This window comes from Diachasma alloeum, unplaced genomic scaffold (genome assembly GCF_001412515.2).
Source record: "Diachasma alloeum isolate Michigan unplaced genomic scaffold, Dall2.0 Dall_scaffold_00800, whole genome shotgun sequence".
In the NCBI taxonomy this organism is placed as follows: Eukaryota; Metazoa; Arthropoda; class Insecta; order Hymenoptera; family Braconidae; genus Diachasma; species Diachasma alloeum.
Genome location: NW_021680930.1, coordinates 10,726 through 33,132, shown reverse-complemented (window position 1 = coordinate 33,132; position 22,407 = coordinate 10,726). Strand labels below are relative to the sequence as shown.

General features: G+C 37.8%; 2 protein-coding genes across 2 annotated transcripts in view; one reads left to right on the top strand and one right to left on the bottom strand.

Annotated features, from left to right (window-relative positions):
* Nucleotides 1-11,127, bottom strand: part of LOC107044780 (odorant receptor 13a) — an 87,961-nt gene extending 76,834 nt beyond the window's left edge. Inside the window, exon 1 of the mRNA XM_015266809.2 lies at nucleotides 10,638-11,127. Coding sequence (XP_015122295.2) covers nucleotides 10,638-11,127 — 490 coding nt within the window. The remainder of the gene's footprint in view (nucleotides 1-10,637) is intronic.
* Nucleotides 11,128-11,575: 448 nt separating this feature from the next.
* On the top strand, nucleotides 11,576-22,254 carry LOC107044778 (odorant receptor 13a). Its single transcript, XM_015266807.1, has 6 exons — nucleotides 11,576-12,065; nucleotides 15,474-15,759; nucleotides 20,972-21,071; nucleotides 21,802-21,912; nucleotides 21,975-22,130; nucleotides 22,201-22,254. Exons 1-6 carry the CDS (start codon nucleotides 11,576-11,578, stop codon nucleotides 22,252-22,254), a joined length of 1,197 nt encoding a protein of 398 aa, XP_015122293.1.
* Nucleotides 22,255-22,407: the final 153 nt, after the last annotated feature.

Below are 22,407 nucleotides of genomic sequence, written 5' to 3'. Positions count from 1 at the left end.
CCCCCCCCCCCAGGCGTGATGACTTAGTTTCTGGTATCCCCATAGATTCGATCGATCATGTTGAACAGCTTCCCCTTTAGGCCCATGGTTTTGAGTTCTTCAGTGTTATCGGTCAACTAGGTCAAACGCAGCCCGGAAATCGATGAAGACGACATATAGTTTCTGCCGTGGTGTTTTCAGCCGTGAGCCTATTCAGGGCGAAAATGTGGTCTCTGGTGCTATGTTTCTCCCGGAAACCTCTTTCTCTTCAGCCCATTTGGCTAGTCTACTGGCCATGATTTTTGTGAGCAGCTTACACCCTAGATCCAGGAGCGATATTCCTCGGTAGTTTGAAGCCTTGTCTCCCTCCCCCGCCTTAAAGATTGGGAAGATTTGGACTTTTTCCTACCCTTCAGCAAGTTTCGAGTGGCACTACGATGGATTCCAATCACGAAACGATGACAACCCTCTTTTACCTTTTGACTCTTACAATCTTGACCCATGGGCTTTTTAACCCTCGTATTTTATGACCCTTATGCGGAGTCAATTTTCTACTCTCCACTTTTTTTTAGAGGGTACAGAGTTGGGATTAGATGCGTCACGGGGTATGATTGCCATGTCTACGATGTGACATTCAATCGAATGTCCACGGCGGTTCAGTTATTCCTTCTGCTGGGAGTGCTTTCAGAAATTTTTCTGAAATACCGTCTTCTCCTGGTGCTTTATTGTTCTTCATATTTCATAAATCCTAAGCACTTCATTTGATGGAATTTTCTGATTCCACCACTTATCTGGGTCATCATAGGTGCTTGGGCTGACTGTCTAACCCTCTCCGTGGGCTGGGGAGACTGGTATGCATCAGCTCTGCTGGTTGAATTCCACAGTTTGCTGTAGTGGTTGATCCATTCGTCATCGTCGATTTTATTCCTTAGCCTCAATTTCTTCGGGCAGAACACATTCATCGCACTGTACAGCTACCGTATGTTCTTGCTGTCCTCTACTCGTGTCCGTTTCTTTTTTTTTCAATAGAAGGCGGTGTTTTTTTTTCTTTTTCAGCATGTTCAGGTTGTTTTGCTGTTTAAGCCAGTCCTCCCTGTGTTGGGGGATGGATTTTTCGTGATGATACTTTTCTAGGGCCGTGAATGTGCGTATTTGCTGCTTTTTTAATTCAGCGTCTGCCTAAAATTCTTCTCTGGCCTCATTGTTCCTTACTGTATTGAGCATCCCATATTCTCGAATAGCATCCCATATTGCTTTCTTCAGCTTGTTCCAGGCTTCTCTTGGACCCTCCTGAGTTTCCTTACTCATGAGTTTGCTGGTAATTGCTCCCTGCGCGGACCTTGTGGAGAGTGCGGCTCTCTATTTGTTCCAGCAGTGGAGAGAAAATAGAGAGTTAGGGGAGAATTGGGGAAAGGCATGTCTCTCTTCTTTCTACTATGTTAGAAGAGTGAACCTTTGGGATTAACTTCTGACCCGTATAACTTATGGGCTTTGTATTCTGCGACCCTTGCACTCTCTGACCCTTACATTTTGTGACTCCTATCCTTTGACATGTATAATTTCTGAACCTTATATTTTCTAACTTTTGTACCCTTTCATTCTTACAATCTTCACCCATGTGCTTTTTGACCCTTATGTGGGGTCAATTCTGTACTCTCGACTTTTTATAGAGAGTTGAAATTAGATACGTCATGGGGCCAACTGACTACTCTACTTTTTCAGAAAGTGGACAGTTGGGGTCGGGAGGTTCACGGGGCAGCTCACTACTCTCTCCTGTTTTGGAGAGTGGAGAGCTCGGCCAGGGCCTAGCTTCTAATCCTCGAATCCGGCAACACTTGGATTCCTGACCCTTATATTTCTAGACGCTCGTAAATTTTGACCCTTATATGGGTCCAATTGTCCACTCTCTCGACATAAGGGTCAAATAATACGAGCGTTTGGAAATACACGGGTCAGAAGTCCGAGTGTTGTTGGATTCGAGGGTTAGAAGATAGGCCCTGGTCGAACTCTCTACTCTCCAAAACAGGAGAGAGTAGTGAGCTGGCCCTGTGCCCCTCCCGACCCTAACTGTCCACTCTCTGAAAAAGTAGAGAGTAGTCAGTTGGCCCCGTGACGCATCTAATCCCAACTCTGTACCCTCTAAAAAAAAGTGGAGAGTAGAGAATTGACTCCGCATAAGGGTCATAAAATACGAGGGTTAAAAAGCCCATGGGTCAAGATTGTAAGAGTCAAAAGGTAAAAGAGTTAGAAAATTCAAGTTTCAGAAGTTATGGATGTCAGAGGATAGGAGTCACAAAATGTAAGGGTCACAGAGTACAAGAGTCGCAAAATACAAAGCCCGTAAGTTATACGGGTCAGCAGTGATGAGGGTCAGAAGTTCATCCCAAAGGGTTCGCTCTTCTAACATAGTAGAAACAAGAGAGATATGGCCTTCCCCAATTCTTCCCTAACTCTCTGTTTTCTCTCCACTGCTGGAACAAATAGACTACTTAACTCTCTCGGGACTCTCCCATGAGTCCGTCAGGGCTCTTTATTTGTTCCATCTTCTCACACCAAGCGCTCCATGATCTTGTGTTCGTCCTCGACGTCCAGTTCTGGGGCTTGTTGACCCTCGTTTTCGCCTATCTGGAGTTCTAAGCTAAGGGGCAAATGATCCGATCCCAGTCGGGGGATGATTTCGATCTCTTCTACCACCGTGGCGGCTCCCGTGACGCTGATGAGTGCCAGGTCGTGCTATATCTGGTAATCGAGATTTCGTGTTTCACAATAAAAATAGCATACAACTGATGATAGAAAGTAGAAATAATCTCTCTTCCACGAAGTATATAAAATTAAAATATTCTGGTGGCCCTTCCGAGCGCAACTTGAGTGGAGGATATGTAATCCTCGCAATTTCATTCGCCCACTGCCTCTGGGATACTTTATGCGAAGATTGTGCTGAAGTTAATTTTAGCGGGGACACTACGAATAAGACTTGCACGCTGTTGGTAATATAGACAGGCGTTTTGACAATTTACCGATTTCCGATACACAATCCTACTTGGAATGTTGCATTATTGTTCCCTACTCTTTCGAAGGAGATTTTTGAAATATTGAAAAACAACTATTCTCTCTTTTCAGGTTACAAACACTTCACAATGGCCGAATCACCACCTGTTTGTGCTGTGTGTGGTTATGAATTTGGTGGAGCAGATAAAGAGATAACTATCAAAAAAGTTGGACTGAGGAATTTTATAAATGCAAGTCAAGAGCGAGGTGACAATAAATGGTCAAGGTGGGAAAACTCGGAGCAAATCGTAGTACATAACAGCTGTCGGCTCAGTTATATTTCAAGAACAAACGTAGCAGCTGCCAAAAAGAGAAGATTGTCTGAAGGATCAATAGAGTCTGCACCTTCCGCGTCCACGGAATTTGACTTTTCAACTTCATGTATTATTTGTGGTAACATTTGCGACAAAGTAGCCGCATCGAAAAAACCAAAACAACGGAGACATGTCATTTATTCAATCACGCCAAATTCAAGTTTGAAAGAACGACTCCTCAAGGCTTCTCAGCCGATGCAGGATGAACTGTCTTCGAAGGTCAGAGAACGCCTTCAGTCTGTTCCTGATTTAGCTACTGTTGGGGCAAAATATCACCTCGAATGCATTAACGACTTTACAAGTTCACGACAATATCAGAAGAAAGGCTCAAATCCCAGGAATAGTAAATTTATCGATCAATTTGAGCATATTTTCTCAACATTGGAAAATTCTGAGGATTGTCAATGGTCTCTGGACAATATCATCCAAATTTTAGGTGATCCACCACCAACTAGGAAGTATATTCGACAGGTTCTGCAAGATAGATATGGTGACAATGTTATTTTCAGTTCTGGCGGAAGGGACCGAACAATCGTTACCTTAAAAGTTTATGGACGTGATATTCTGAAGAAATTTTTTAAAACTCATGTACCAGCAGAGAGTGATAAAGAGCGTAAGGCACAGGTTTTAGCCTTGGCGTCTCAGTATATCAAAGAAGATATCCGGGCACTGAGTATTGAGATGGACAATTATCCAGCCTCTACAGATTTTTTCTCTCAGGATAATATTGAAGGTATAATCTCGGAAAGTCTCATATCACTGTTGAAAGATGTCATTTTATTCAACAAGAAGGATGTTGATAGTTCCATGAGAAAAATTATTACGATTGCTCATGCAATTATATCTTATGTCTTATACCTTATATCTATTATCACTATACGTCCATTCAAAACATCAGTCAAAACTGTTAATAAATATTCTCCATTGACTTGGATTGGGTGCTTCTTATGACGAAACTACGTTGTATAAAGGATCGGCTGTTATGGCACCAGAGCCACAAATTCAACCTTCTGAAGATAGCTTCTTACAATTTATCTTCGATAACGCTGATTATGACGTGAATACCATTGATGGCAAGAATACCTTCCATTATACTGGTGGTGTTGAATGTATTACGCCTGCATCATCTGCAGAGCTGGGTTTAGGTATAGAACGCTTGAATCCTCCACCGTCTGCATCAGCAATCGCAGCAAAACAGAATCAAAATCTTCAATTATAATCAGCCTGAAAATCGAGGATTGTCATTAACAGAGATTGCAGACATCAGAAAATTACGTCCACTTCAACCGAACGATACTTTCCTATTACCTGGGGAAATTATCTGGATTACTGGTCATTGGTTAAAAGTTCCACAACATGTTGGATGTAACGGGTTTATGGAGATACGTTGAAATTCTTCAATGTATGATGTTTCGAAGATCAAATTTCTACCGTTTATTTACTTGAAAGCTACAGACAAGACTGCCTTGTACTCTGCGATGAAGTTTGGTATCGTTGAAGTGAAGAAAATAGGACAGAAGAATGTGTTCTTTACATTTGATCAACAACTCGATCAACAACATAATAGCTCGTGAGATTCTGGCTGACATACTACATGGTCCTGTGCCATTGGACAATGATACGATTGTATTCATTCGATTAGGAGGATTCCATTTACTGATGTCTATTTTGGCTTCCATAGGAAAACTGATGGATGGGAGTGGATTAAAAGAAGCTTGGACGACGATTTATGCGGAAAAATCCGCAGAGATGTTAACTGGTAAAAACTATGCTCGCAGCCTGCGTGCCAATTTTTACACGGAAGCTGCATTATTAATCAATATTTTGCACGAATGCGATTTGACCGACACGGAAAAACGAGAGTTGTTATCTGTCATTCTCATAGGACCATCACCCAATCAATCCAAGACCACTGACAATCAGCAAACTATTTTAGAGCAGGTACAAAGATTTTCAATCGTGGAAGCTGTTCGGAAAAAAATCAAAGATAAAATGGATCAAATAGCTGAACGAGAGAAGACTACGGCTCTGTGGATTCAATACATAAAAATGGTTTCTCTAGTAAGAAGTTTCATTCAGGCTGAACGTACCGGTGACTTTAATCTCCACTTATCAACGATGATTAAAATGCTTTTTTTCATAGTTCTCGACATTTTAATTTATTAGGAGAAGTGATAAATTTTTCTCTGGGGTTAGTTCTGACATGATTATTGAACAAACTTTGATGCGTTCGATACATAGCATAGGTGGTTGGTCTCGTGGTCGCGGTCTAACTGAAAATGTAGCTACTTCTTGGTTGAATATATTGAGTTGTGCAGCTTACATTAACGACGATTTCGAAAAAATTTTCGGAATCGAGACAGTATTCAACCAGCAGCATAAAGATTTTCGGGATAGTTCAATCCACTGAGATAGAAACGATTTAGAGATTTTGATTCAGTGGTTTAAAAATCATCTTCCTTTCAGTCCACAAGAAATTACAAGAACGTTCTTAAGAAGAACGAAATTGAGAACGAAATTGCGAGAACGTGCCCGCAAGAACGAAATTGAAGAACAAATTTATTGAGAACGTTCTCGAAGAACGAATGCATTGAGAATGTTCTTGGCGTGTGGGACGGGACAAAATGGAAGTAAATCTCATTAGATTTAGCAGCGTCGCATTTATGCGATTCCCATAGCCTGCACGGAGAAAATAAAATAGTAAATATTACTATCCATGGTAAACATTACCATGTCTATGGTAATACTTACTATGTCCGGATTTTGACATAGTAATATTTACAATTTTATTTTCTCTGTGTGACGCGGGGTATAAAATTCATCATTCATGAATGAGGGGACATCGGGTGTTTCGTTGATTAGTGATTTTGTCATTTAGCGTGAAGAAACCAATGGTCGGACGGGACGACGTCATTATATGGGGAAATGACTAATCCGAGAAGTGGTGCCCTAACACTTTCATGAAAATCTTTTCTTTTTTATTGAAATAAAGGAAAAAAGGGGTGCACGGTTATTCGATTATATGTTCTTCTTTATGTAAGGAAAAAATGTATGCATGAAACATCATGAAGTTTTCATTCTGTGATAACATTTTTTTTTTATTTAACAGAAGGAATTAAGCAATTTTGAATTCTATACGATTGATTCTACGGCAAGTCGTATCGAGTAGACAAAACAATTTTCATTAAAAAATATTAAAAATTAAAGGACTAGTCAAGTTTTTAAGAGTCGAAAAAATCGGACAATGACGATTCTCGATTTAAAAAAAATGGAAAAAGAAATTATGTAGATTTTCATCACAGGAGACTCACCCAAAAATCAAATTGCAATAAAAATGGAAAAGTCCTTTGGAAGATGTCCAACTCCATACGTTGGTCCCTCTTAGGAGAATGAGATTATATGATTTGAGATAATATGTGGGGAGGGGATGAATTTTGAATTCTCCATTCACGTTATAATTTACTATTGTGATGAATACATGCATCCAATTTTTTTTTCTTCTATCCTTTCGCGAATCTTCATTCTTCTTTCATTTTCGATTCGTAAGAACCTAACTAGTCCCTCAATTTTAAATATTTCTCAGTGAAAATTTCTTCGTGTATCTGATATGACCTTTCGCAGAATCAAGCGTATGTAATGTAAAACGACTTAATTCCTTCTCTTAAAAAAAAAATAATGTTACCGGAAAATAAAAATTTTCTGATGTTTCATGCTGACATTCTTTTCTTTCATAAAGCTAAAATCGAAAAAAATTGCCGAAATTCGTAATCAAATACTCCGGTACTGGAAAAAAGTCGTGCAACCCCACTTAAAAATAAAAAATGATCTGGAAAAATTATTGCTCCGTATAGGCTGAGAAAATGGCTCAAAAGGCCATTATTATCGTTATTTATAGCCCCTAGAGCGAATAGAAGTTTAATTCTTCATCACTTTTGTTTTTTGAGGATATCTCCGAAACAATAGCGGATAGAACTCTATCTTAATCTAACGCCATTGGATAGAAGAAATAGCGGGATTTTTTGTAGATCTTATCCTGCCCTACAAGAAAGGTCCTTTTCGAGAAATCACAATTTTGTTTCAATCCTGAGATATTTTTAAAGAAGTAATTGAGTACTGAATCTGGAGATGATTTTCTGATGAATATCTTTGAATTTACGGTAGATGAAAAAATGTTTATAGAAGCTTTTTTGTGGATCTTATTTTGTTCTACAAAAAAAATTTTACGAAAATTTCTGTATTTTCTGTAGATTTTGAGATATTTTTGAAAAACCATTTTTTCTCAGGGAACAAAATTTATTTTTCTCTGCATTTCAACGCTGGATTGATGAGAGTACCAAAATTGAAAATATGTTTTGTTTACGAAATTTTCTGCGCTTTCCGGTGAAAGAAAAACAAATGCCAAGTTTGGGGAACGACCAGAAATGGCCGTTTGAAACTTTCTTTTGAAGTTTTCTATGTCAAAATGTTTGGACACATAAAAGACAATTTTTTTTCCAAAAAATTTAGAAAATTTTCGACAAAATCTATGGGTTCAATTTTTTAATTATCCACATGGATAATAGTAATTAAGCAATCGAAAAAAAAACAGAATGAAGAAAAAAAACTTCTTCCATATCTCCGCCGATAATTGAACTAGAGACGTCCGGTTGCCCTCTTTTTCCTTCATTTCGACTATCCTTCTCGATCGGAAATATGGAAAGAACTTTGAAAATTTAAATGAAATTTTTTGTACACAGATAGCGGATTCAGTCTCATAGAAGACATTTTAGAAAGAAAATGTCAATAAATTCTGAAAACTACAGCGTCCCGTGGGCTGTTGCCGAATTTCGTTCCATTTCGTTCCGAACCGTTCTCTTGGGAACGTTCTTCAATATTGTTCCATTTTGTTGTTTCGTAGAGGAACGTTCTTCATATTTTTGTTCTTCAATTTCGTTCTTGCACGAACGTTCTCATAATTTCGTTCTTCAATTTCGTTCTTTCGAGAACGTTCTCAATAATTTTGTTCCTCAATTTCGTTCTTGCAGGAACGTTCTCACAATTTCGTTCTTGATTTCGTTCTTCTTGAGAATGTTCTTTTTTGGTTTCGTTCTTCGATCCAAGAACGAAAACGAACGAAGAACGCGTTCTCAAACCCTGGCTGAAAGGTAAGTGAGCAAAAACGATTTGTAAAAACTTGAGAAAATATTGCTTTAAAATTTCAAATTTCCACTGTGCTTTATTTTACGTTGCATCGAATCAAAAATACGAAGAGAAAAGTATCTCAACTATCTTGGTATTTCTCATTGAACGGTAGTTCTAGGAGCATTGATTGTAGGTAACATTTGATGTGTTTAATATATATATTATCAGTTGAAAAAAAAATCAGCTGAAAGTTTAGATGAACAATCATGATTGTTGAATAACAGCTGGTTTAGCAAAGTATACGTCGTGTTTCCACAGGGGAATCAGATTTTCTTATCGTTCAAAAAATTTGTTTTCATCAGTAACATTAAAAATATACTATAGATTCTTCTTTCAATCCAGTGATGAATGAATAAAAATTCGTTTGCGTAAAGTATACTCACATGCATTAGAATAAGGGTAGAAGGGTTGGAAAAGAAAGATAGGAAGCAATGTGGATAGATTTTGAAACGATTAGGGTAATAAAAATATGTAATAGTCGATAATTTTGCCACTCGAGCCCGTTATTCTCACAAAAAAGAGAAAATTCATTTGAAAACTCCGAGCGTCTCTGACTCGCGTATCGCGTCGTATCGTACTATCTCTGTCGCTCCTATTGCCATGAGACCAAGGGAAAAATCGAAATTGTTTTGATAATTGCATGAGAAATTACCCTATTTTCTTAATTCTTGATAATGCAACACTTTATTAACCAATGTATAGAAAAGAATTTTTTTATTGTCATAAAAAATATTTTTTTTAGACAAAAATAGAAAATACGTCAGTTTTCATATATTACTTGGTGAAAAATGACGTGAAAAATCGAAAAAAATTCTCAGAGCACGACAATCACATAAATTCTTGAATGAAAAAAAAAGTTGAAATATCGATTTTTTGTTGAGTTACAGCCATTTGTTTAAAACGAAGCGCGTGGTGCTGCGCCCGCCTTGACAAATAAATGTTAATATCTCAAAAACTATTAGTGATAGAGACATGAGTCAAAATGCATTCTGTTCGTCTCAAAATTATCTAAATCTTTGCCGCTGCATGTCTCGATCACTTGTCAATAGTTTCCGAGATATTTTAATCCAAAGTGACCGCTCCAAGGGGCATTTTGTTAATAAACAAAAACCACACCTTGGGACTTGATCACATTTGATCTACGCGTTATTCTGAACATTTAAAAAAAATCATCGAAATCGGTAACTTATAAAGAAAAATCGAAAACAATAGTACATTACGTAACTAGTGCGGAAAGCAGGCGGTTACTCACTCGGGCGGCGCAGCACGTGTTGCGTATACTATTTTATATGATAAGTGCGTGATGAAGTTCGGGGGTTGGGGGGGGGGCGAGTGTGGGGGGCGAAGCCCCCCACGGGAAAAGGGGTCCAGGGGGCGAAAGCCTAAAGGTGGCTAGGCGCTGTTGGGAGGCGAATTTGGAGGAAGAATTTCCGTAGTTCCCGGTAGCTTAGTTAGGAGAGTGCCCGGCACGTAACTGGGAGACCCGGGTTCGAATCCCGGTTGGGCGGTGTGGAATTTTTTCTCTCTCAATTCTAATTTTCTTTGAATTTGACAACTGTGCGTTAAATCGCGATGTTAACATCATTGTGAATAATCAAATTTAAGGTGAAATTAAACTTTAGACTTGTCTCAAGAAGGGGAGACGAAGAAAACCACAATCGTATGGGTCGTTTTCAAATGAAGTCGATCTTCGCGAGAAATCCCGAAGTTTCAGACTTCGCATTAAATCACGATGTTAACGTTATTGTAAGTAAGCAAATTTAAGTTGAAATTATAATTTTTTTCAATTTCAATATCAACTTATATACGACTACGAAGAATGATGTTAACATCGCGATTTAACGCGAAGTGTGAAACTTCGCGATTTCTCCCGAAGATCGTCGCCATTTGAAACGCACCATATGATTAGGGTTTCCTCCGTCTCCCTCCTTGATGCAAGTCTAAATTTCAGTATCAACTTATTTACGACTACCCACAATGATGTTAACATCATTGACGGATACAAAGTGTATTGAAAAAATAGACTAAAAGCATTGTTTGACGAATTTTCATTAGACCAGAAATAATTGAACGAACTAACTTTGGACGAAAAGTTTCGGACCATTTTTTACGCACCTCCAGTAAGAAGAGAAGTGAGCAAAGGTCTCGAATAATACATACTAGCCCCACACATTATATACGGCACGGAAAGTTTATAATACCATTTCGATAAGTCGTGAAATTTCAGGTACAATCTTTTTTCCTCGTGATTTCCATACATATTTCCAGAGAAATCCTCTTTCATTGCTTCTAACAGTGTACATAACGTCTTACTATGCCGAAAGACAATGAGTTTCGTGAATACCATTGACTGCATAGTTGATTCAAGGACACTGATCACCAGAGAATTAAAATTACCGAAAAGCGTGAAAAGTTCGGTATACTCCATTATCAGATGTAGACCTAGATACCCCGTCCAAACACTAGCACGTATGTATGTCTTTTCCATCGGCCAAAGTCCTCCAATAGTCAAAAAATATTTTTGCCACGTCAATAAATTTCCGATCGCCTTGAAATCCTCATCTATTTTTTCATTTTCCTTTATGTCAACATTCTGTAGAGACATTTCCAGATGATTGCGAGAGTGAACTTTGTAGATTTTGAAAATTAGTTGAACGATTTAGTCAACGATTCCACTTTTGCGGTTGGAGTCGATGATTCAGAATATATTTTACTGGTTAACATAATAAAAAATCCCTCATCACTTCCGCAATAGTAAACCAACGAAGTACATAATGCCAAAATGCATGTGAGACTTCTGACACCTTCTCCTTCCCCCACCATCGAACCATGCATGCAGCAGAGAATTATTCTATATAATATTCCGTAATATTCGCGTATTATGATAATTTTCGGAATAGTGTTATTACACGCTTTTTTTTATCACTCATGAATAATGAATTATGAACGATCAATATTGACGAGCGGACTTGCTATGATTTCTCGACACCTAACGTGTGAAACACTCCCCCGATGCCAAAACCCAAGAAGTTCTCCCTGTTACTAATTTCGAAATGCCCGCGGAAATCAGGGATATCAACGAAAATAAACTGATAGATGAAGATTTCATAGCCGCTGGAAATTTATTAACATGGCTGAAATGGTTTTGCACAATTGGAGGACTCTGGCCGCTCGAAAAAACATACATTCGTGCTGGTGTTTGGACAGTGTATCTAACATTGCATTTGGTGATGGAGTATGTCGAGCTTTTTGCAGCTTTCGGAAATTTTAACGCCACGGTGTTCAGTGTGGTTGAAGTGAGCATGCAAACGATGGTGTATGCTAAGCTGATTGTCTTCCGGCATAGTGCAATGCTACGAAGGCTGATAGATGCAACGAAGGATGAGTTAGCCGAGAATCTATATGAAAACTATGAGGAGAAAAAGTTGTATCTGAAGTACAATTCTCTGTCGAAATTGTATTACAAAGTTTCGGTTCCATATGTCATGACTGCAGCATGTGTGTATTATCTGAGACCTGTCGTCACTTCCCTGCTCATCGGCAGTGAGTATGCAAAAGTGATTCCAATGGATTTTTTAAAAGAGAGAGAGAGAGAGAGAGAGAGAGAGAGAGAGAGAGAGAGAGAGAGAGAGAGAGACTGATCTCCTTCGCGTTAAGACTAATCTGACCTGTGTTGGAAAGACGAACGCGAATTTGAAAAGTTTTTATAAGTGATGCTTTTTTTTGAACCGTGCTCTTAAGGGGTAACAGAATGCCGCTAATTTTCCACATTTTTGAACCAATTTCCGGTTGAAAGATATCGACATTTTTACAAATCAAAGCACATCAATCTTCAGGAAGCGATGATGAAGATCAATGTACTTTGGGTTCCAAAAATATTAATAACTTTAAACAGGAAATTTTTTTGAAAATTTCGAGGACACGGTGGCCTTCTGTTACCCCTTAAGGAATTTCTGCAGTAAGTATATGGGAGTAGAAGGAAATGGACTACAGAGCTGAAATTTTGAGAATATATTCTTTGAGTGATTAAAAATATCCTCCCGAAGTCTCAAAACACTGAACCACGTAGATTCTTGAGGAGAAAATATGAAAAATGTGTTATTAACACAAAGTCTTATACCACCACTTTTTCAAAAATCCCAAAAAAATAATCGACAATGGACTAAGAATCCAAACGTTTCACGAATAGAACCGTATGTATATCAGGAACATATTCCGACAATTTCATCAGCCGTCACCACAGGGATTATTTGTAATTATTGAAAATGTATAGCATAGTTTGGGATTTTAGTTACGTTAGAGTAAACTGATGGCTTAACATGGCAACGTTGAGGAAGTTAGAGGGCGCGCCCCGTGAACTCAGCGAAAGCATATACTATAGATTCTATAGTACAGTATAGGATGTTATGTTCTGTCGATGTTACTAGGACTACAGTGGCGCCTTTTAAAATATTGAGCGCCAAACTTGAAGAGTAGATACGTTAGCCGCTAAACCTCTAATGAGGACTCCATCGAAGTTGACTCGTTCGTGACGGAATAATTGGGTTGAAGGTTTATTTTTGAAATAAATCCATTAGACCAGTGCTTAGCAGAGCACATTAACACTTTATTTATTAAACTTGTTGAACTCGAAAAACTTTAAACTGTGAACTACACACTCAATAAACTTATGAAAGCTCTAAGTAAACTTTAATGAAAACTAATTGAAGAGAGAAGCTAGAAAAGTTGTCGGAACAACAGCCACGATGGGACTAACTAAAACTTAAACTTAACTTTTAGGGTTGGGTCCAACAACCCCCACTAGCCCACAAGTTGCGCACGCATACCTGGCCCAGGGGAAACGGAAAAGTGAAACCCACGGGAAAACGGGGGAAAAGGGAAGCGTGTGACGTCGCAAGTTTTTCCTTCATAGGGTTTTAGGCCCTCTCAGCGATACAATGAGCAGAGGAGAGCCTACACGTGTCGAACACATGCTACACAGGAACGTTCGAAATAAACAGAATTGAGATTTTACGACTTGGGACCGTGACCGTTAATTTTACTTTCCTCTCTATGTTTTGGATTTTTCAAGGTAAAGCCTTTTCCGTAACGAGTTTTGGAGGGCAATAAATTTAGATTTAAACTCAAGTATTTGACATTTACAATTTTCTGTAACGGTTTTTCTCACGATTGTAGAGTTATTTTCTTCCTTTGTTCATTGTCCTTTCTTTTCCGTACTTCTCAGCATACTACGTTTTAAAAATATCACTTTAAAAATAATTCATGTCATTAGGCCCGATAAACCGCAATTCTAACCTCGCTCCGCTCGGTTAGATCGCGGTTTTCAGGCCCAACGACATAAAATAGCGTATATCACATGGCGATAAAAGCATTATCTGACGAATCTGATTATAATCCGAGCCGAAGGCGAGGCCACATTCGCCAGATAATAATTTTATCGCCCAATGACATACTATTCCGAATATACTATTCCGAACCATAATTTGAATCTCGCGGATTTTTATGGCCGATTAATAGTGCCATCTACGAAATTCAACGTCGGGATGTTACGTCCCAATCGTTTCAACGATGTAACTAGTGGGACACTAGCGCCAATTCAAAAATTAAGCGCCAGGTTTGAGCGTGAACGTTGGCCGCCAAAGCTCTGATGAGCACTCCATCGAGATTCAATTTAATAGTTGACAGGATTATTTATGTGGAGCAGGTTGATAGACGAAATAACGTGGACACTGATGATTTAGGGAGCACTGAACACACTTTATTTGAATAAAGTCAAGACTTTAAACGATCAAAGAATAAACTCAATAAAACACTTGTGGACTTAACAAATTGAAGAGAGAAGCAGCAAGCAGAAGGCTTGTGTAGGAACTGAACTATCCTAAACTAAAACTTCCAAGGGTTGGGTCCAACAACCCCCACTAATCTAAGAGTTGCGCACGCAAACTAGGCCCTGAGGAAAGGGAAAAGAGAAAACGGAGAAGCGGAAAAGGAGAAAAGGGGAGTATTTTGCGTCGCAGGTTTTCCTCTTGGAGGGACTCTAGGCCCTCAACCAGGGGAACACAATGAACAAAAGGCACCACACGTGTTGCGCACGTGAGGCCGTAAAACTGTTGATACAAACAGAACTCGAGATCGTGACGAGTGAGGACCGTAACTGTCCAATAAATTCGACCCTAAATTTGACACCTAGAAAAAGTGTTTACTTCACGAGAATTTGGAGAGCTATAAAATATTCTAACAAATCGCAGACCCAAACACTCGAGTCTAAAATTCCATCAACAGTTTATTCTCGCTTAAAAGTTATTGCTTTCCCTTGTTCATTGTACTATTCTCCCTCAATTCTCAACTCCGGATTACGTCTAATAATTTGAATTATTAAAACCTGATTGGAATTTCGCGGACTTAATCAAACGATCTATAGCGCCATCTCTAGAGTCAATGTCGGGACATCACAGGGACGTTACAAGGATTTTATCGGGACACAAGAATACCAACTGCGTCGAACAAAAATGTGTGGTTGTCAAATCTCTCATGACAATTTTTATTTGTTAAAAAAATTCGGATAAATAATATTTTTTAATAAAAATCATTTGGAATTGATTAATCATGAATAATAAGTGTAAAGAAACCTAAACGACGAACTTTCAATACACCCGTGAACTCTTCGTCATTTCATTATTTTTTTTTTTCAATGGATGCAGCGGAGTGTCGGAACCTTTGATATTTTCTCCCACACCATAGCCCCAAAATTTACTGCGGAAGTTCCTTAAATGAAAGAATTTATGCTTGGATCGATCGTTCCTCTTCCGTTGATCGTGGAGAGCATCATCAAGACTCCTCTTCTTCGAAATTAAATCAAAAACTTTGTTTCATATAATATCTTAAAACCAATATCCAAATAGCTTTGTTTTCAAATGAGTCATCCAAATCTAATGATTATCCTCCTTTCAGATTTTGGAACCAATGACTCCATGGTACTTCCCTTTCACATAACATTACCATACACCATCGTAGATACACGCGTGTATTGGATGACATACGCCTATCTGTCACCCATGATATATTTATTGGCCTGTCATAATGGCTGGATATGCGTTCTCATCACCGTTCAACTTCACATCTGTGGGCAGTTGACGATCGTGGAGCATAGGATAAGGAACATCGTGCATGTGACTGATCACGATGCCAGCCATGCAATTTTTAAATCTTTGGTTGACCGACATACCAAGTCAATTTGGTACGTGAGTACAAAATTCATCCACTTGTGGAGTCGCTCGAGTGGGTATTTTGCTGGTCTAAATCAGTTTTACAAGACCTTCCTGCTAAAAACTTCATTATATTTTATTGCTTTAATCCTGCTAACTCCAAAAACCCAAGGAATCATTTTATTATCCTTTTCTTCCAAACTCCCTCAGAAACGTTTAATTGTCTCGTCGGTACTTTTACTCTCTCGGGTCCCTAATCCAGTACTTTCTCAATACCTCTTCTTCTTCTTCTTCTTCTTCCTTAAGGGGAAACGATACCCTCTCAATTTACTGATGAATTTTCGAAGGGTCTTTTGGCAGTCAAATAATTGACGAAGATCTTTGAGATTCTGTACATTTGATATTGGAAGGATTATCTATGTTCTGAATAATATTCATATTTATATGAGGAGTAAAAAATTACAGATTGAATTGCTACCGGAAACTGTTCCATCCTATCGTAAAAAAGGAGAAAGGAAATCGATCTCGAAATATCTCGAAAATCTCGAATAAGCTTAAGCGTAAGACCGAATGAAACCGAAGCGCCACTACGTGAGGATATGAGGAGGCGCGTGCGCAGCACGCGCGGCCTATAATGAAAAAAGCCAAATTTCTTGTCTATCATGGGACGAATTTCAAAATACAGATGTCAGGACCAAGGATTTATATTGTACAATCCAAGGAAAGTTCAAGAGTTAAAATTCTCCGAATAACTTGGACGTACGGGCCATTTGAAAATTGAATGATAAATAATTAGGAAGATAAAGTGAAGACTCTGCAAATATAAATTTCTAGGAATCCGCTAGATGGGTCTTGTCTACCCCCACTCCTCACATTTTCCGTAAACGCACGGCGTCCCCACTCTGGCGTCCAACATAATTTTTACTAGAATTATTCACTTAGAATATCGGGATCCAATGTGGCAGAGTGAATACCGATCCTATACTGATCAGTCAACTCGAAAACAAATTATGATTGCAATTCACCCTGCCACATTGGACCCAAATACTCTATTCGGAATCTAACACAGAGAAAAAAATACTAGAAAAATTACTGTGCTTGCACGGTGAAATGGGTTCATTTGGACAGACCCGGCAAAATTACCGTGCCAGCACCGGAATTTTTGCTGCGCGCTACCGGATTTTTCTCGGATTTACCGCGAAAAATTCTTGTACTCCACAGCAAACATAGAAAACACATAGAAAACCCTAAACGTAAAATATATTTTGCTAACTGTAATTTACGATGTGCTAAAGTCAATGTATGCTTAACGCCAATATGATGTCAAAAAGGCGTATTTTACAGTCAAAATAAAAATGTAAATTTCGCCCAAACAATGCGTTATGTTTCACTGAGCGGATTTCCGCTTAAAAAATCGAAAATTACAATCTTAATAGAAACGCACTTTACGATTTACTTATGCGTAATTTACGAAAAAACATTGTATTGTACGTAAAAGATGACTTCTTGCGCGTAATTTATGTTTAGGCTTTTCTGTGTGTAGTATTGCATCTAAAACAGATTCAGATCGAGGCAAATTAAACGAAATTTCCACTCGGGGTATACTTAACACTGAAGCGTACGTATGTACCATTGTAAGAGAGATTATTTCGCCGAATATTCGTCATCCTCGTGTCAAAAGGGCGTAAAAGCAATACTCATATAAACTAATTACGTCCTTTTGACTCTACGATGAAGAAGAGATGAATAATCAAGAACTTTTCAGCTTCGATCAACTAATCTCCCATCCTGCCAGGTAATAAAATATAACCGATAATCATACTCACTGAAATATACGCATGAGTATTTTTTTAATAAAAAAAACAACGTCTTGATTTTCAGGGTCATATCACTAATTGTCAGGAATCTATCCCCGACTACACTCTAAAAAAAGATTACTTCTGATAAGTAGGAAAACTACTTGTATTCAGTACCGAGGGGTTTCTGGAGAAAAGGTAATTTTTTTACTTGGTTCAAGTCGAAAATCGACTGAATACAAGTTTTATGCTCCAAGTACAATTGGTACTGGTGACAAGTACCAACTGTACTCATCATCAGTACTAAAAGTACGTGTACTGAGTACCGAGCTGTACTTCTCAAAAGTAGAAAAAATACTCGAGACAAGTAGTAATAGCACTCAAATCCAGTACTAATGGATTTTCGCGGAATATTACAGTAAAATTTATCATACACTAGAGATCGCTGAAAAACGAAGAATTAATGCAAATAAAATTATTGTTTATTGTTCATTTGCCCCTCAAACGCTTGAAAATTGAAATGTAGTCCAATGTAATAAATTCTCGAGCTACAGAGATTTTTTTTTCAAAATTTTTCAAAAGATGTGTAGAATAACAATTACCAATTAATTTTTCCAAATTTAATTTCCAAATAGTCCTTTTTTTAATAACAACAAATGTAATATGCATGCGAAATAGCCAGTAAAATGATCCTCAAAATAATTGTTATATTTTATATTGAAAAAAAAATTGAAGTATTAATCTTTTGAGCTATCTTGTATAAAAATTGCAATTTCGTTATGCGACAAAGAATAAAATTGCCTATTTAGAAGTTGAATTCAAAAAAATTATCTCGTAATTGTTATTCTACACATCTGTTTAAAAATTTTGAAGAAAAAATACGTCCGTAGGTCAAAAATTGAGTACACTGTGCTATTTTTCTTCATTTTCAAGGTCTTGGGGGCAAATCAACAAGAAATAATCGTTTTTTTCCCCACTTATTCTTCGTCTTTCAACATATATAAATAATCGATCATCAATGTGTAATAAATCTTACTGCAATATCTCGCGATTTTGAAACTCATCGTAACCTCCCCTTGATGAAATTTGTTAATTGTCATCTGAGAATGATAATGAGAATGATAATTAATGATATGACATTCCTCAACAAAATAACCAACCAAAAGTACTGGAATCAACCCAGCAAACAGTATGTCGACAATTTGTCGACAAATTGCCGATTTCCTGTTAAATTTTAGATGGCACTGGCAAAAATTGTTTTCTGGTAAGTCATAAAAGTACTCGCGAGAAGTAGAACAATTACTTGCTCCAAGCATCAAAGGTACTTGTGAGAAGTAAGAAAAATAGTGACAGGAAGTAATAAAAGTACTTCCTCCTAGTACTTTTCCTACTTGCTTAGCAAATATTGTACTTCACCCTAGGACATGAAAAGTACTTGGGACAAGTAGTTTCCCAACTTTTCACAAGAAAACTTCTCCCAAGTAGAATTCAGTACTAGTGAGTAGTAACTTTTTTTTAAAGTGTATTAAGGATTCACGATTGTTAAAAAATTTAAACCAGGGCGAAATCTTAAAATTTTAGTGATTTGTGAACTAGTTTTAGCGATGACGTCACTAGTTTCCAGTAACATTGTTACTAATTTTCAGGAAAATAATTTTACGATTCTATCACCAAATTTCAATGATAAAAATCACTGATGATCATAATTATCCTAGTCCATGTCCAGTATCATCAATAATTGGTGATAAATTTCCATAAATCTGTGATGTTCCTCAAAAATTAAAGCTGTTTTTCTCTGTGTTCTCACCCCAGATGCTTATGTCTTTCATCACAAGGGCTTCTTTCATCATCCTCTTCTTGTAACCTTCTTCTTCTTCTTTCACTCCTTTTTAACCCTCCAGTGGTTGCGCTATGGTCTGAACGCCGCCGGTTTTATTTTCACGATATCTCTAGAAATGTGATGAATTACGCTGTCTATTTACGAGTTCCTTAAATGATATGTCCTGATGAGATTCAACACGGTAGGGTTGCCCTGCACTGACAATTTTTTTTTTTCAATTAATTTTTTTGTCGAGCGCGGTTAGCGAGAATGAGCGCAGGGCTCACCGTGCGACCACTGTCGTAGTGGAAATTTGACGAGCGGTATTGCCGACCCTCGTGGTAATCCCAAGCATCGTGTACAGAGTGGGGGGTCGCTGACCGGTGATATGTTTATAGTGTCGTATGGCTCTGGCAACGCTGCACTCGAGAATGTACGGACGGGGCAGCGCTTACCACGTGACCAACGACGTTTGGCGACGACGTCTACAGGAGGATTAAGGGGAAACGGAACCCCTGCGTTTATATGAATCTTTAGAATTGTGTTTTCTCCTGCAATTATTATTTTTTATTCATTAAACTACTTCATTGACTCAACAATGCGATAATCGAGTCGATAAAGTAATTTTATAGTTAGAAATTAATAGTTGTAGGAGAAAACACAATTCTAATATTTGACGTAGACAAAGGGGTTCCGTCTTCTCTTAACTAAACAGCGAAACCTTATAGATGCAGGTTTCTCATTCTGACCACGGATCTCCATCAATATTAAATTTCTGTAATATTACAAGGATTTGACCCGTACATTATTGAAAGTTTAAAATATGTTGATTCAATTTTTCAAATAATATAGTGTTAATAATTTGATTTTTTACGAATAATGATATATTTAAAATTTGTCAATATGAAACTGTAAATTTACTACTAAGTGAATAGTTCAAATTTCTTGAAAGGGGATTTTTAATTACACAAGTAATCATCAATCTTCCTACCTCAAATTATTGGTTGATAAAATAGTAGCGTAGCTCGATAATATTTTGGCCCAAACAACGAAAATCTCTAGATCCCCGATAGCTAACTATCCCCGATATTCAAACTCCTAACACATGTCAGAAAAATATTACCCGAAAAAAATCATACCTAACCGTCAATATATTCGAAACGTGAAACAATCACCGAAAGATAGCTAATACGAAATTCTGCTTGTCAAAAATTATATACAATAAACGCTCTGGGTCTTTGTCTGACTCACGCTTAATCCGACGTTCTCGATGGTCTCTGGATCGCCTAAGGAATCCCCAGAATTCCTTACATTCTAAGCAGATAAATTCACCTCACGGGATTTTTTCTACGTATCAAGAGCACATTCCTGATTTCCTTCACCAACTTCACGGTTGTTTGAAAACTCGGTGATTCTTTAAACATTACTACAGGTTTTCGAAGTTCCAAACCCCTCCCTTTCAAGTAAAGAAAGAAGACAGATAAAAAATGTACTAGTATTAACGTATACTTACTTCATCGAACAAGTTGATAGAAATCAAAAGTTTCATCACGAAATTCAAAAATGGGATGTACATATGTTTCTACGTACGAACATGACATTTTCCAAGCTGATTTCTCTCATTAACAGGATGGCTAAAAGCTTCGATGACAGTTTTCATTTCATCCTCCTAGTGGACCTCATTGTAATGACCCTCCTATTAGGATTAACGTCTTACGTTATCATAATCGTAAGTATTTATATTCCATACTAAACCCCGAATAGTGAAATTGCGTGAAGTTTAATTCTTTCTATAATAATTTCCCTATTCACACATTTCTCATAACATATGGATAGATAAATGGTACAAAATATGGAGAAAATCAGTCATTTTCGAGACTAATCTTTGGGTCATGACGTCACAAAAACGGTCAGGCAACGCCTCATTGGTCTAGTGTGTAGAAAGTGGGGAGGAGCCGTCTTCCATTGGCAGAGCGCACGTCAGGATTGGGTTAGATTGACTCGAACCATTCTGTTATTCGTCCTGCGCTCGACCGTCTATGTGACGTCATTAGCGATTCCAAAGCGTTTGAAATCTTCAAATCTTAAAAATTAATTATTAATTGATCCCTCACGTACGGAGTCGATGCATGGTATCGACCCATGCTTGTTTTCAAAATTTATTATTTCCAAATCTTTGAAGAATAACTTGATCAGACAAATAAAATTGGAAGCAGGAAAACAATAACTTCAATTAGATATCTGTTTCATAATTTTCCATTCATTAGAAATAATCGAATTCGAGTCGTACTGAGCACACACTACGCTTGGTAACAGAGGGCCCCGTCCGTGAGGGGTTAATTAGCAATATTTCGAACGTTTGTGAATGAAAAATTACGTATTCAGGTCCCAAACTTGAGATTCAAAATAATGAAAAAAATTCATGCAATTTCACTATTATCAAAAGCAATATTTTCAAGGGGCAAGGAGTGTCGGAAAGTTCGACCGGTCCTGTATTCGGAATCGCCGGAACTGCAACTCTCCTTCTGATCTACGGCTACTGTATCGTAGGAGAATCTCTCATTTCCGAGGTGTGTACCCACTTTTGATTATTAAAATCCAAGTGTTTATGAATTCATCAAAACATATACAGAGCAGCAAAGTACATGCCGCGTACTACGAATGCATGTGGTACGAATCATCAGCCGACTTCAAGAAAGCTGTCATGATTTGCATGCTGTCGTCGCAAGAACCACTTCGCATGACAGCTGGAAAATTTTTCGTTTTCTCGTTAACGAGTTTTACAGATGTGAGTTCAATAATAACGACAATATACAGATTTCATATATAAATCATTTTAATTCATTTCCTGCCGACAGATCCTCAAAACTGCAATGGGATACGTCTCCCTGCTGAGGAAAGTTTCACAATGAACCTACAATTACAATTACTCACATATATTTGTCAATTCTGTCGTCCAAATTGTTCTTTCACTCAAACTATTTTCTATAAACACAATATTTTTACAATCACCTTGTTCTATTCATCGCTAATTGATAAGTTGGAAGCAGACAAATGCTGATAAT

Excerpts from the sequence above, each read along its gene's own strand:
- LOC107044778 (XM_015266807.1), top strand. The coding sequence starts at position 11,576 with ATGCCCGCGGAAATCAGGGATATCAACGAAAATAAACTGATAGATGAA. Across the intron at positions 21,072-21,801 it reads CGTCTTACGTTATCATAATC|GGGCAAGGAGTGTCGGAAAG; the intron begins GTAAGTATTTAT and ends AATATTTTCAAG. Across the intron at positions 21,913-21,974 it reads GAGAATCTCTCATTTCCGAG|AGCAGCAAAGTACATGCCGC; the intron begins GTGTGTACCCAC and ends AAACATATACAG.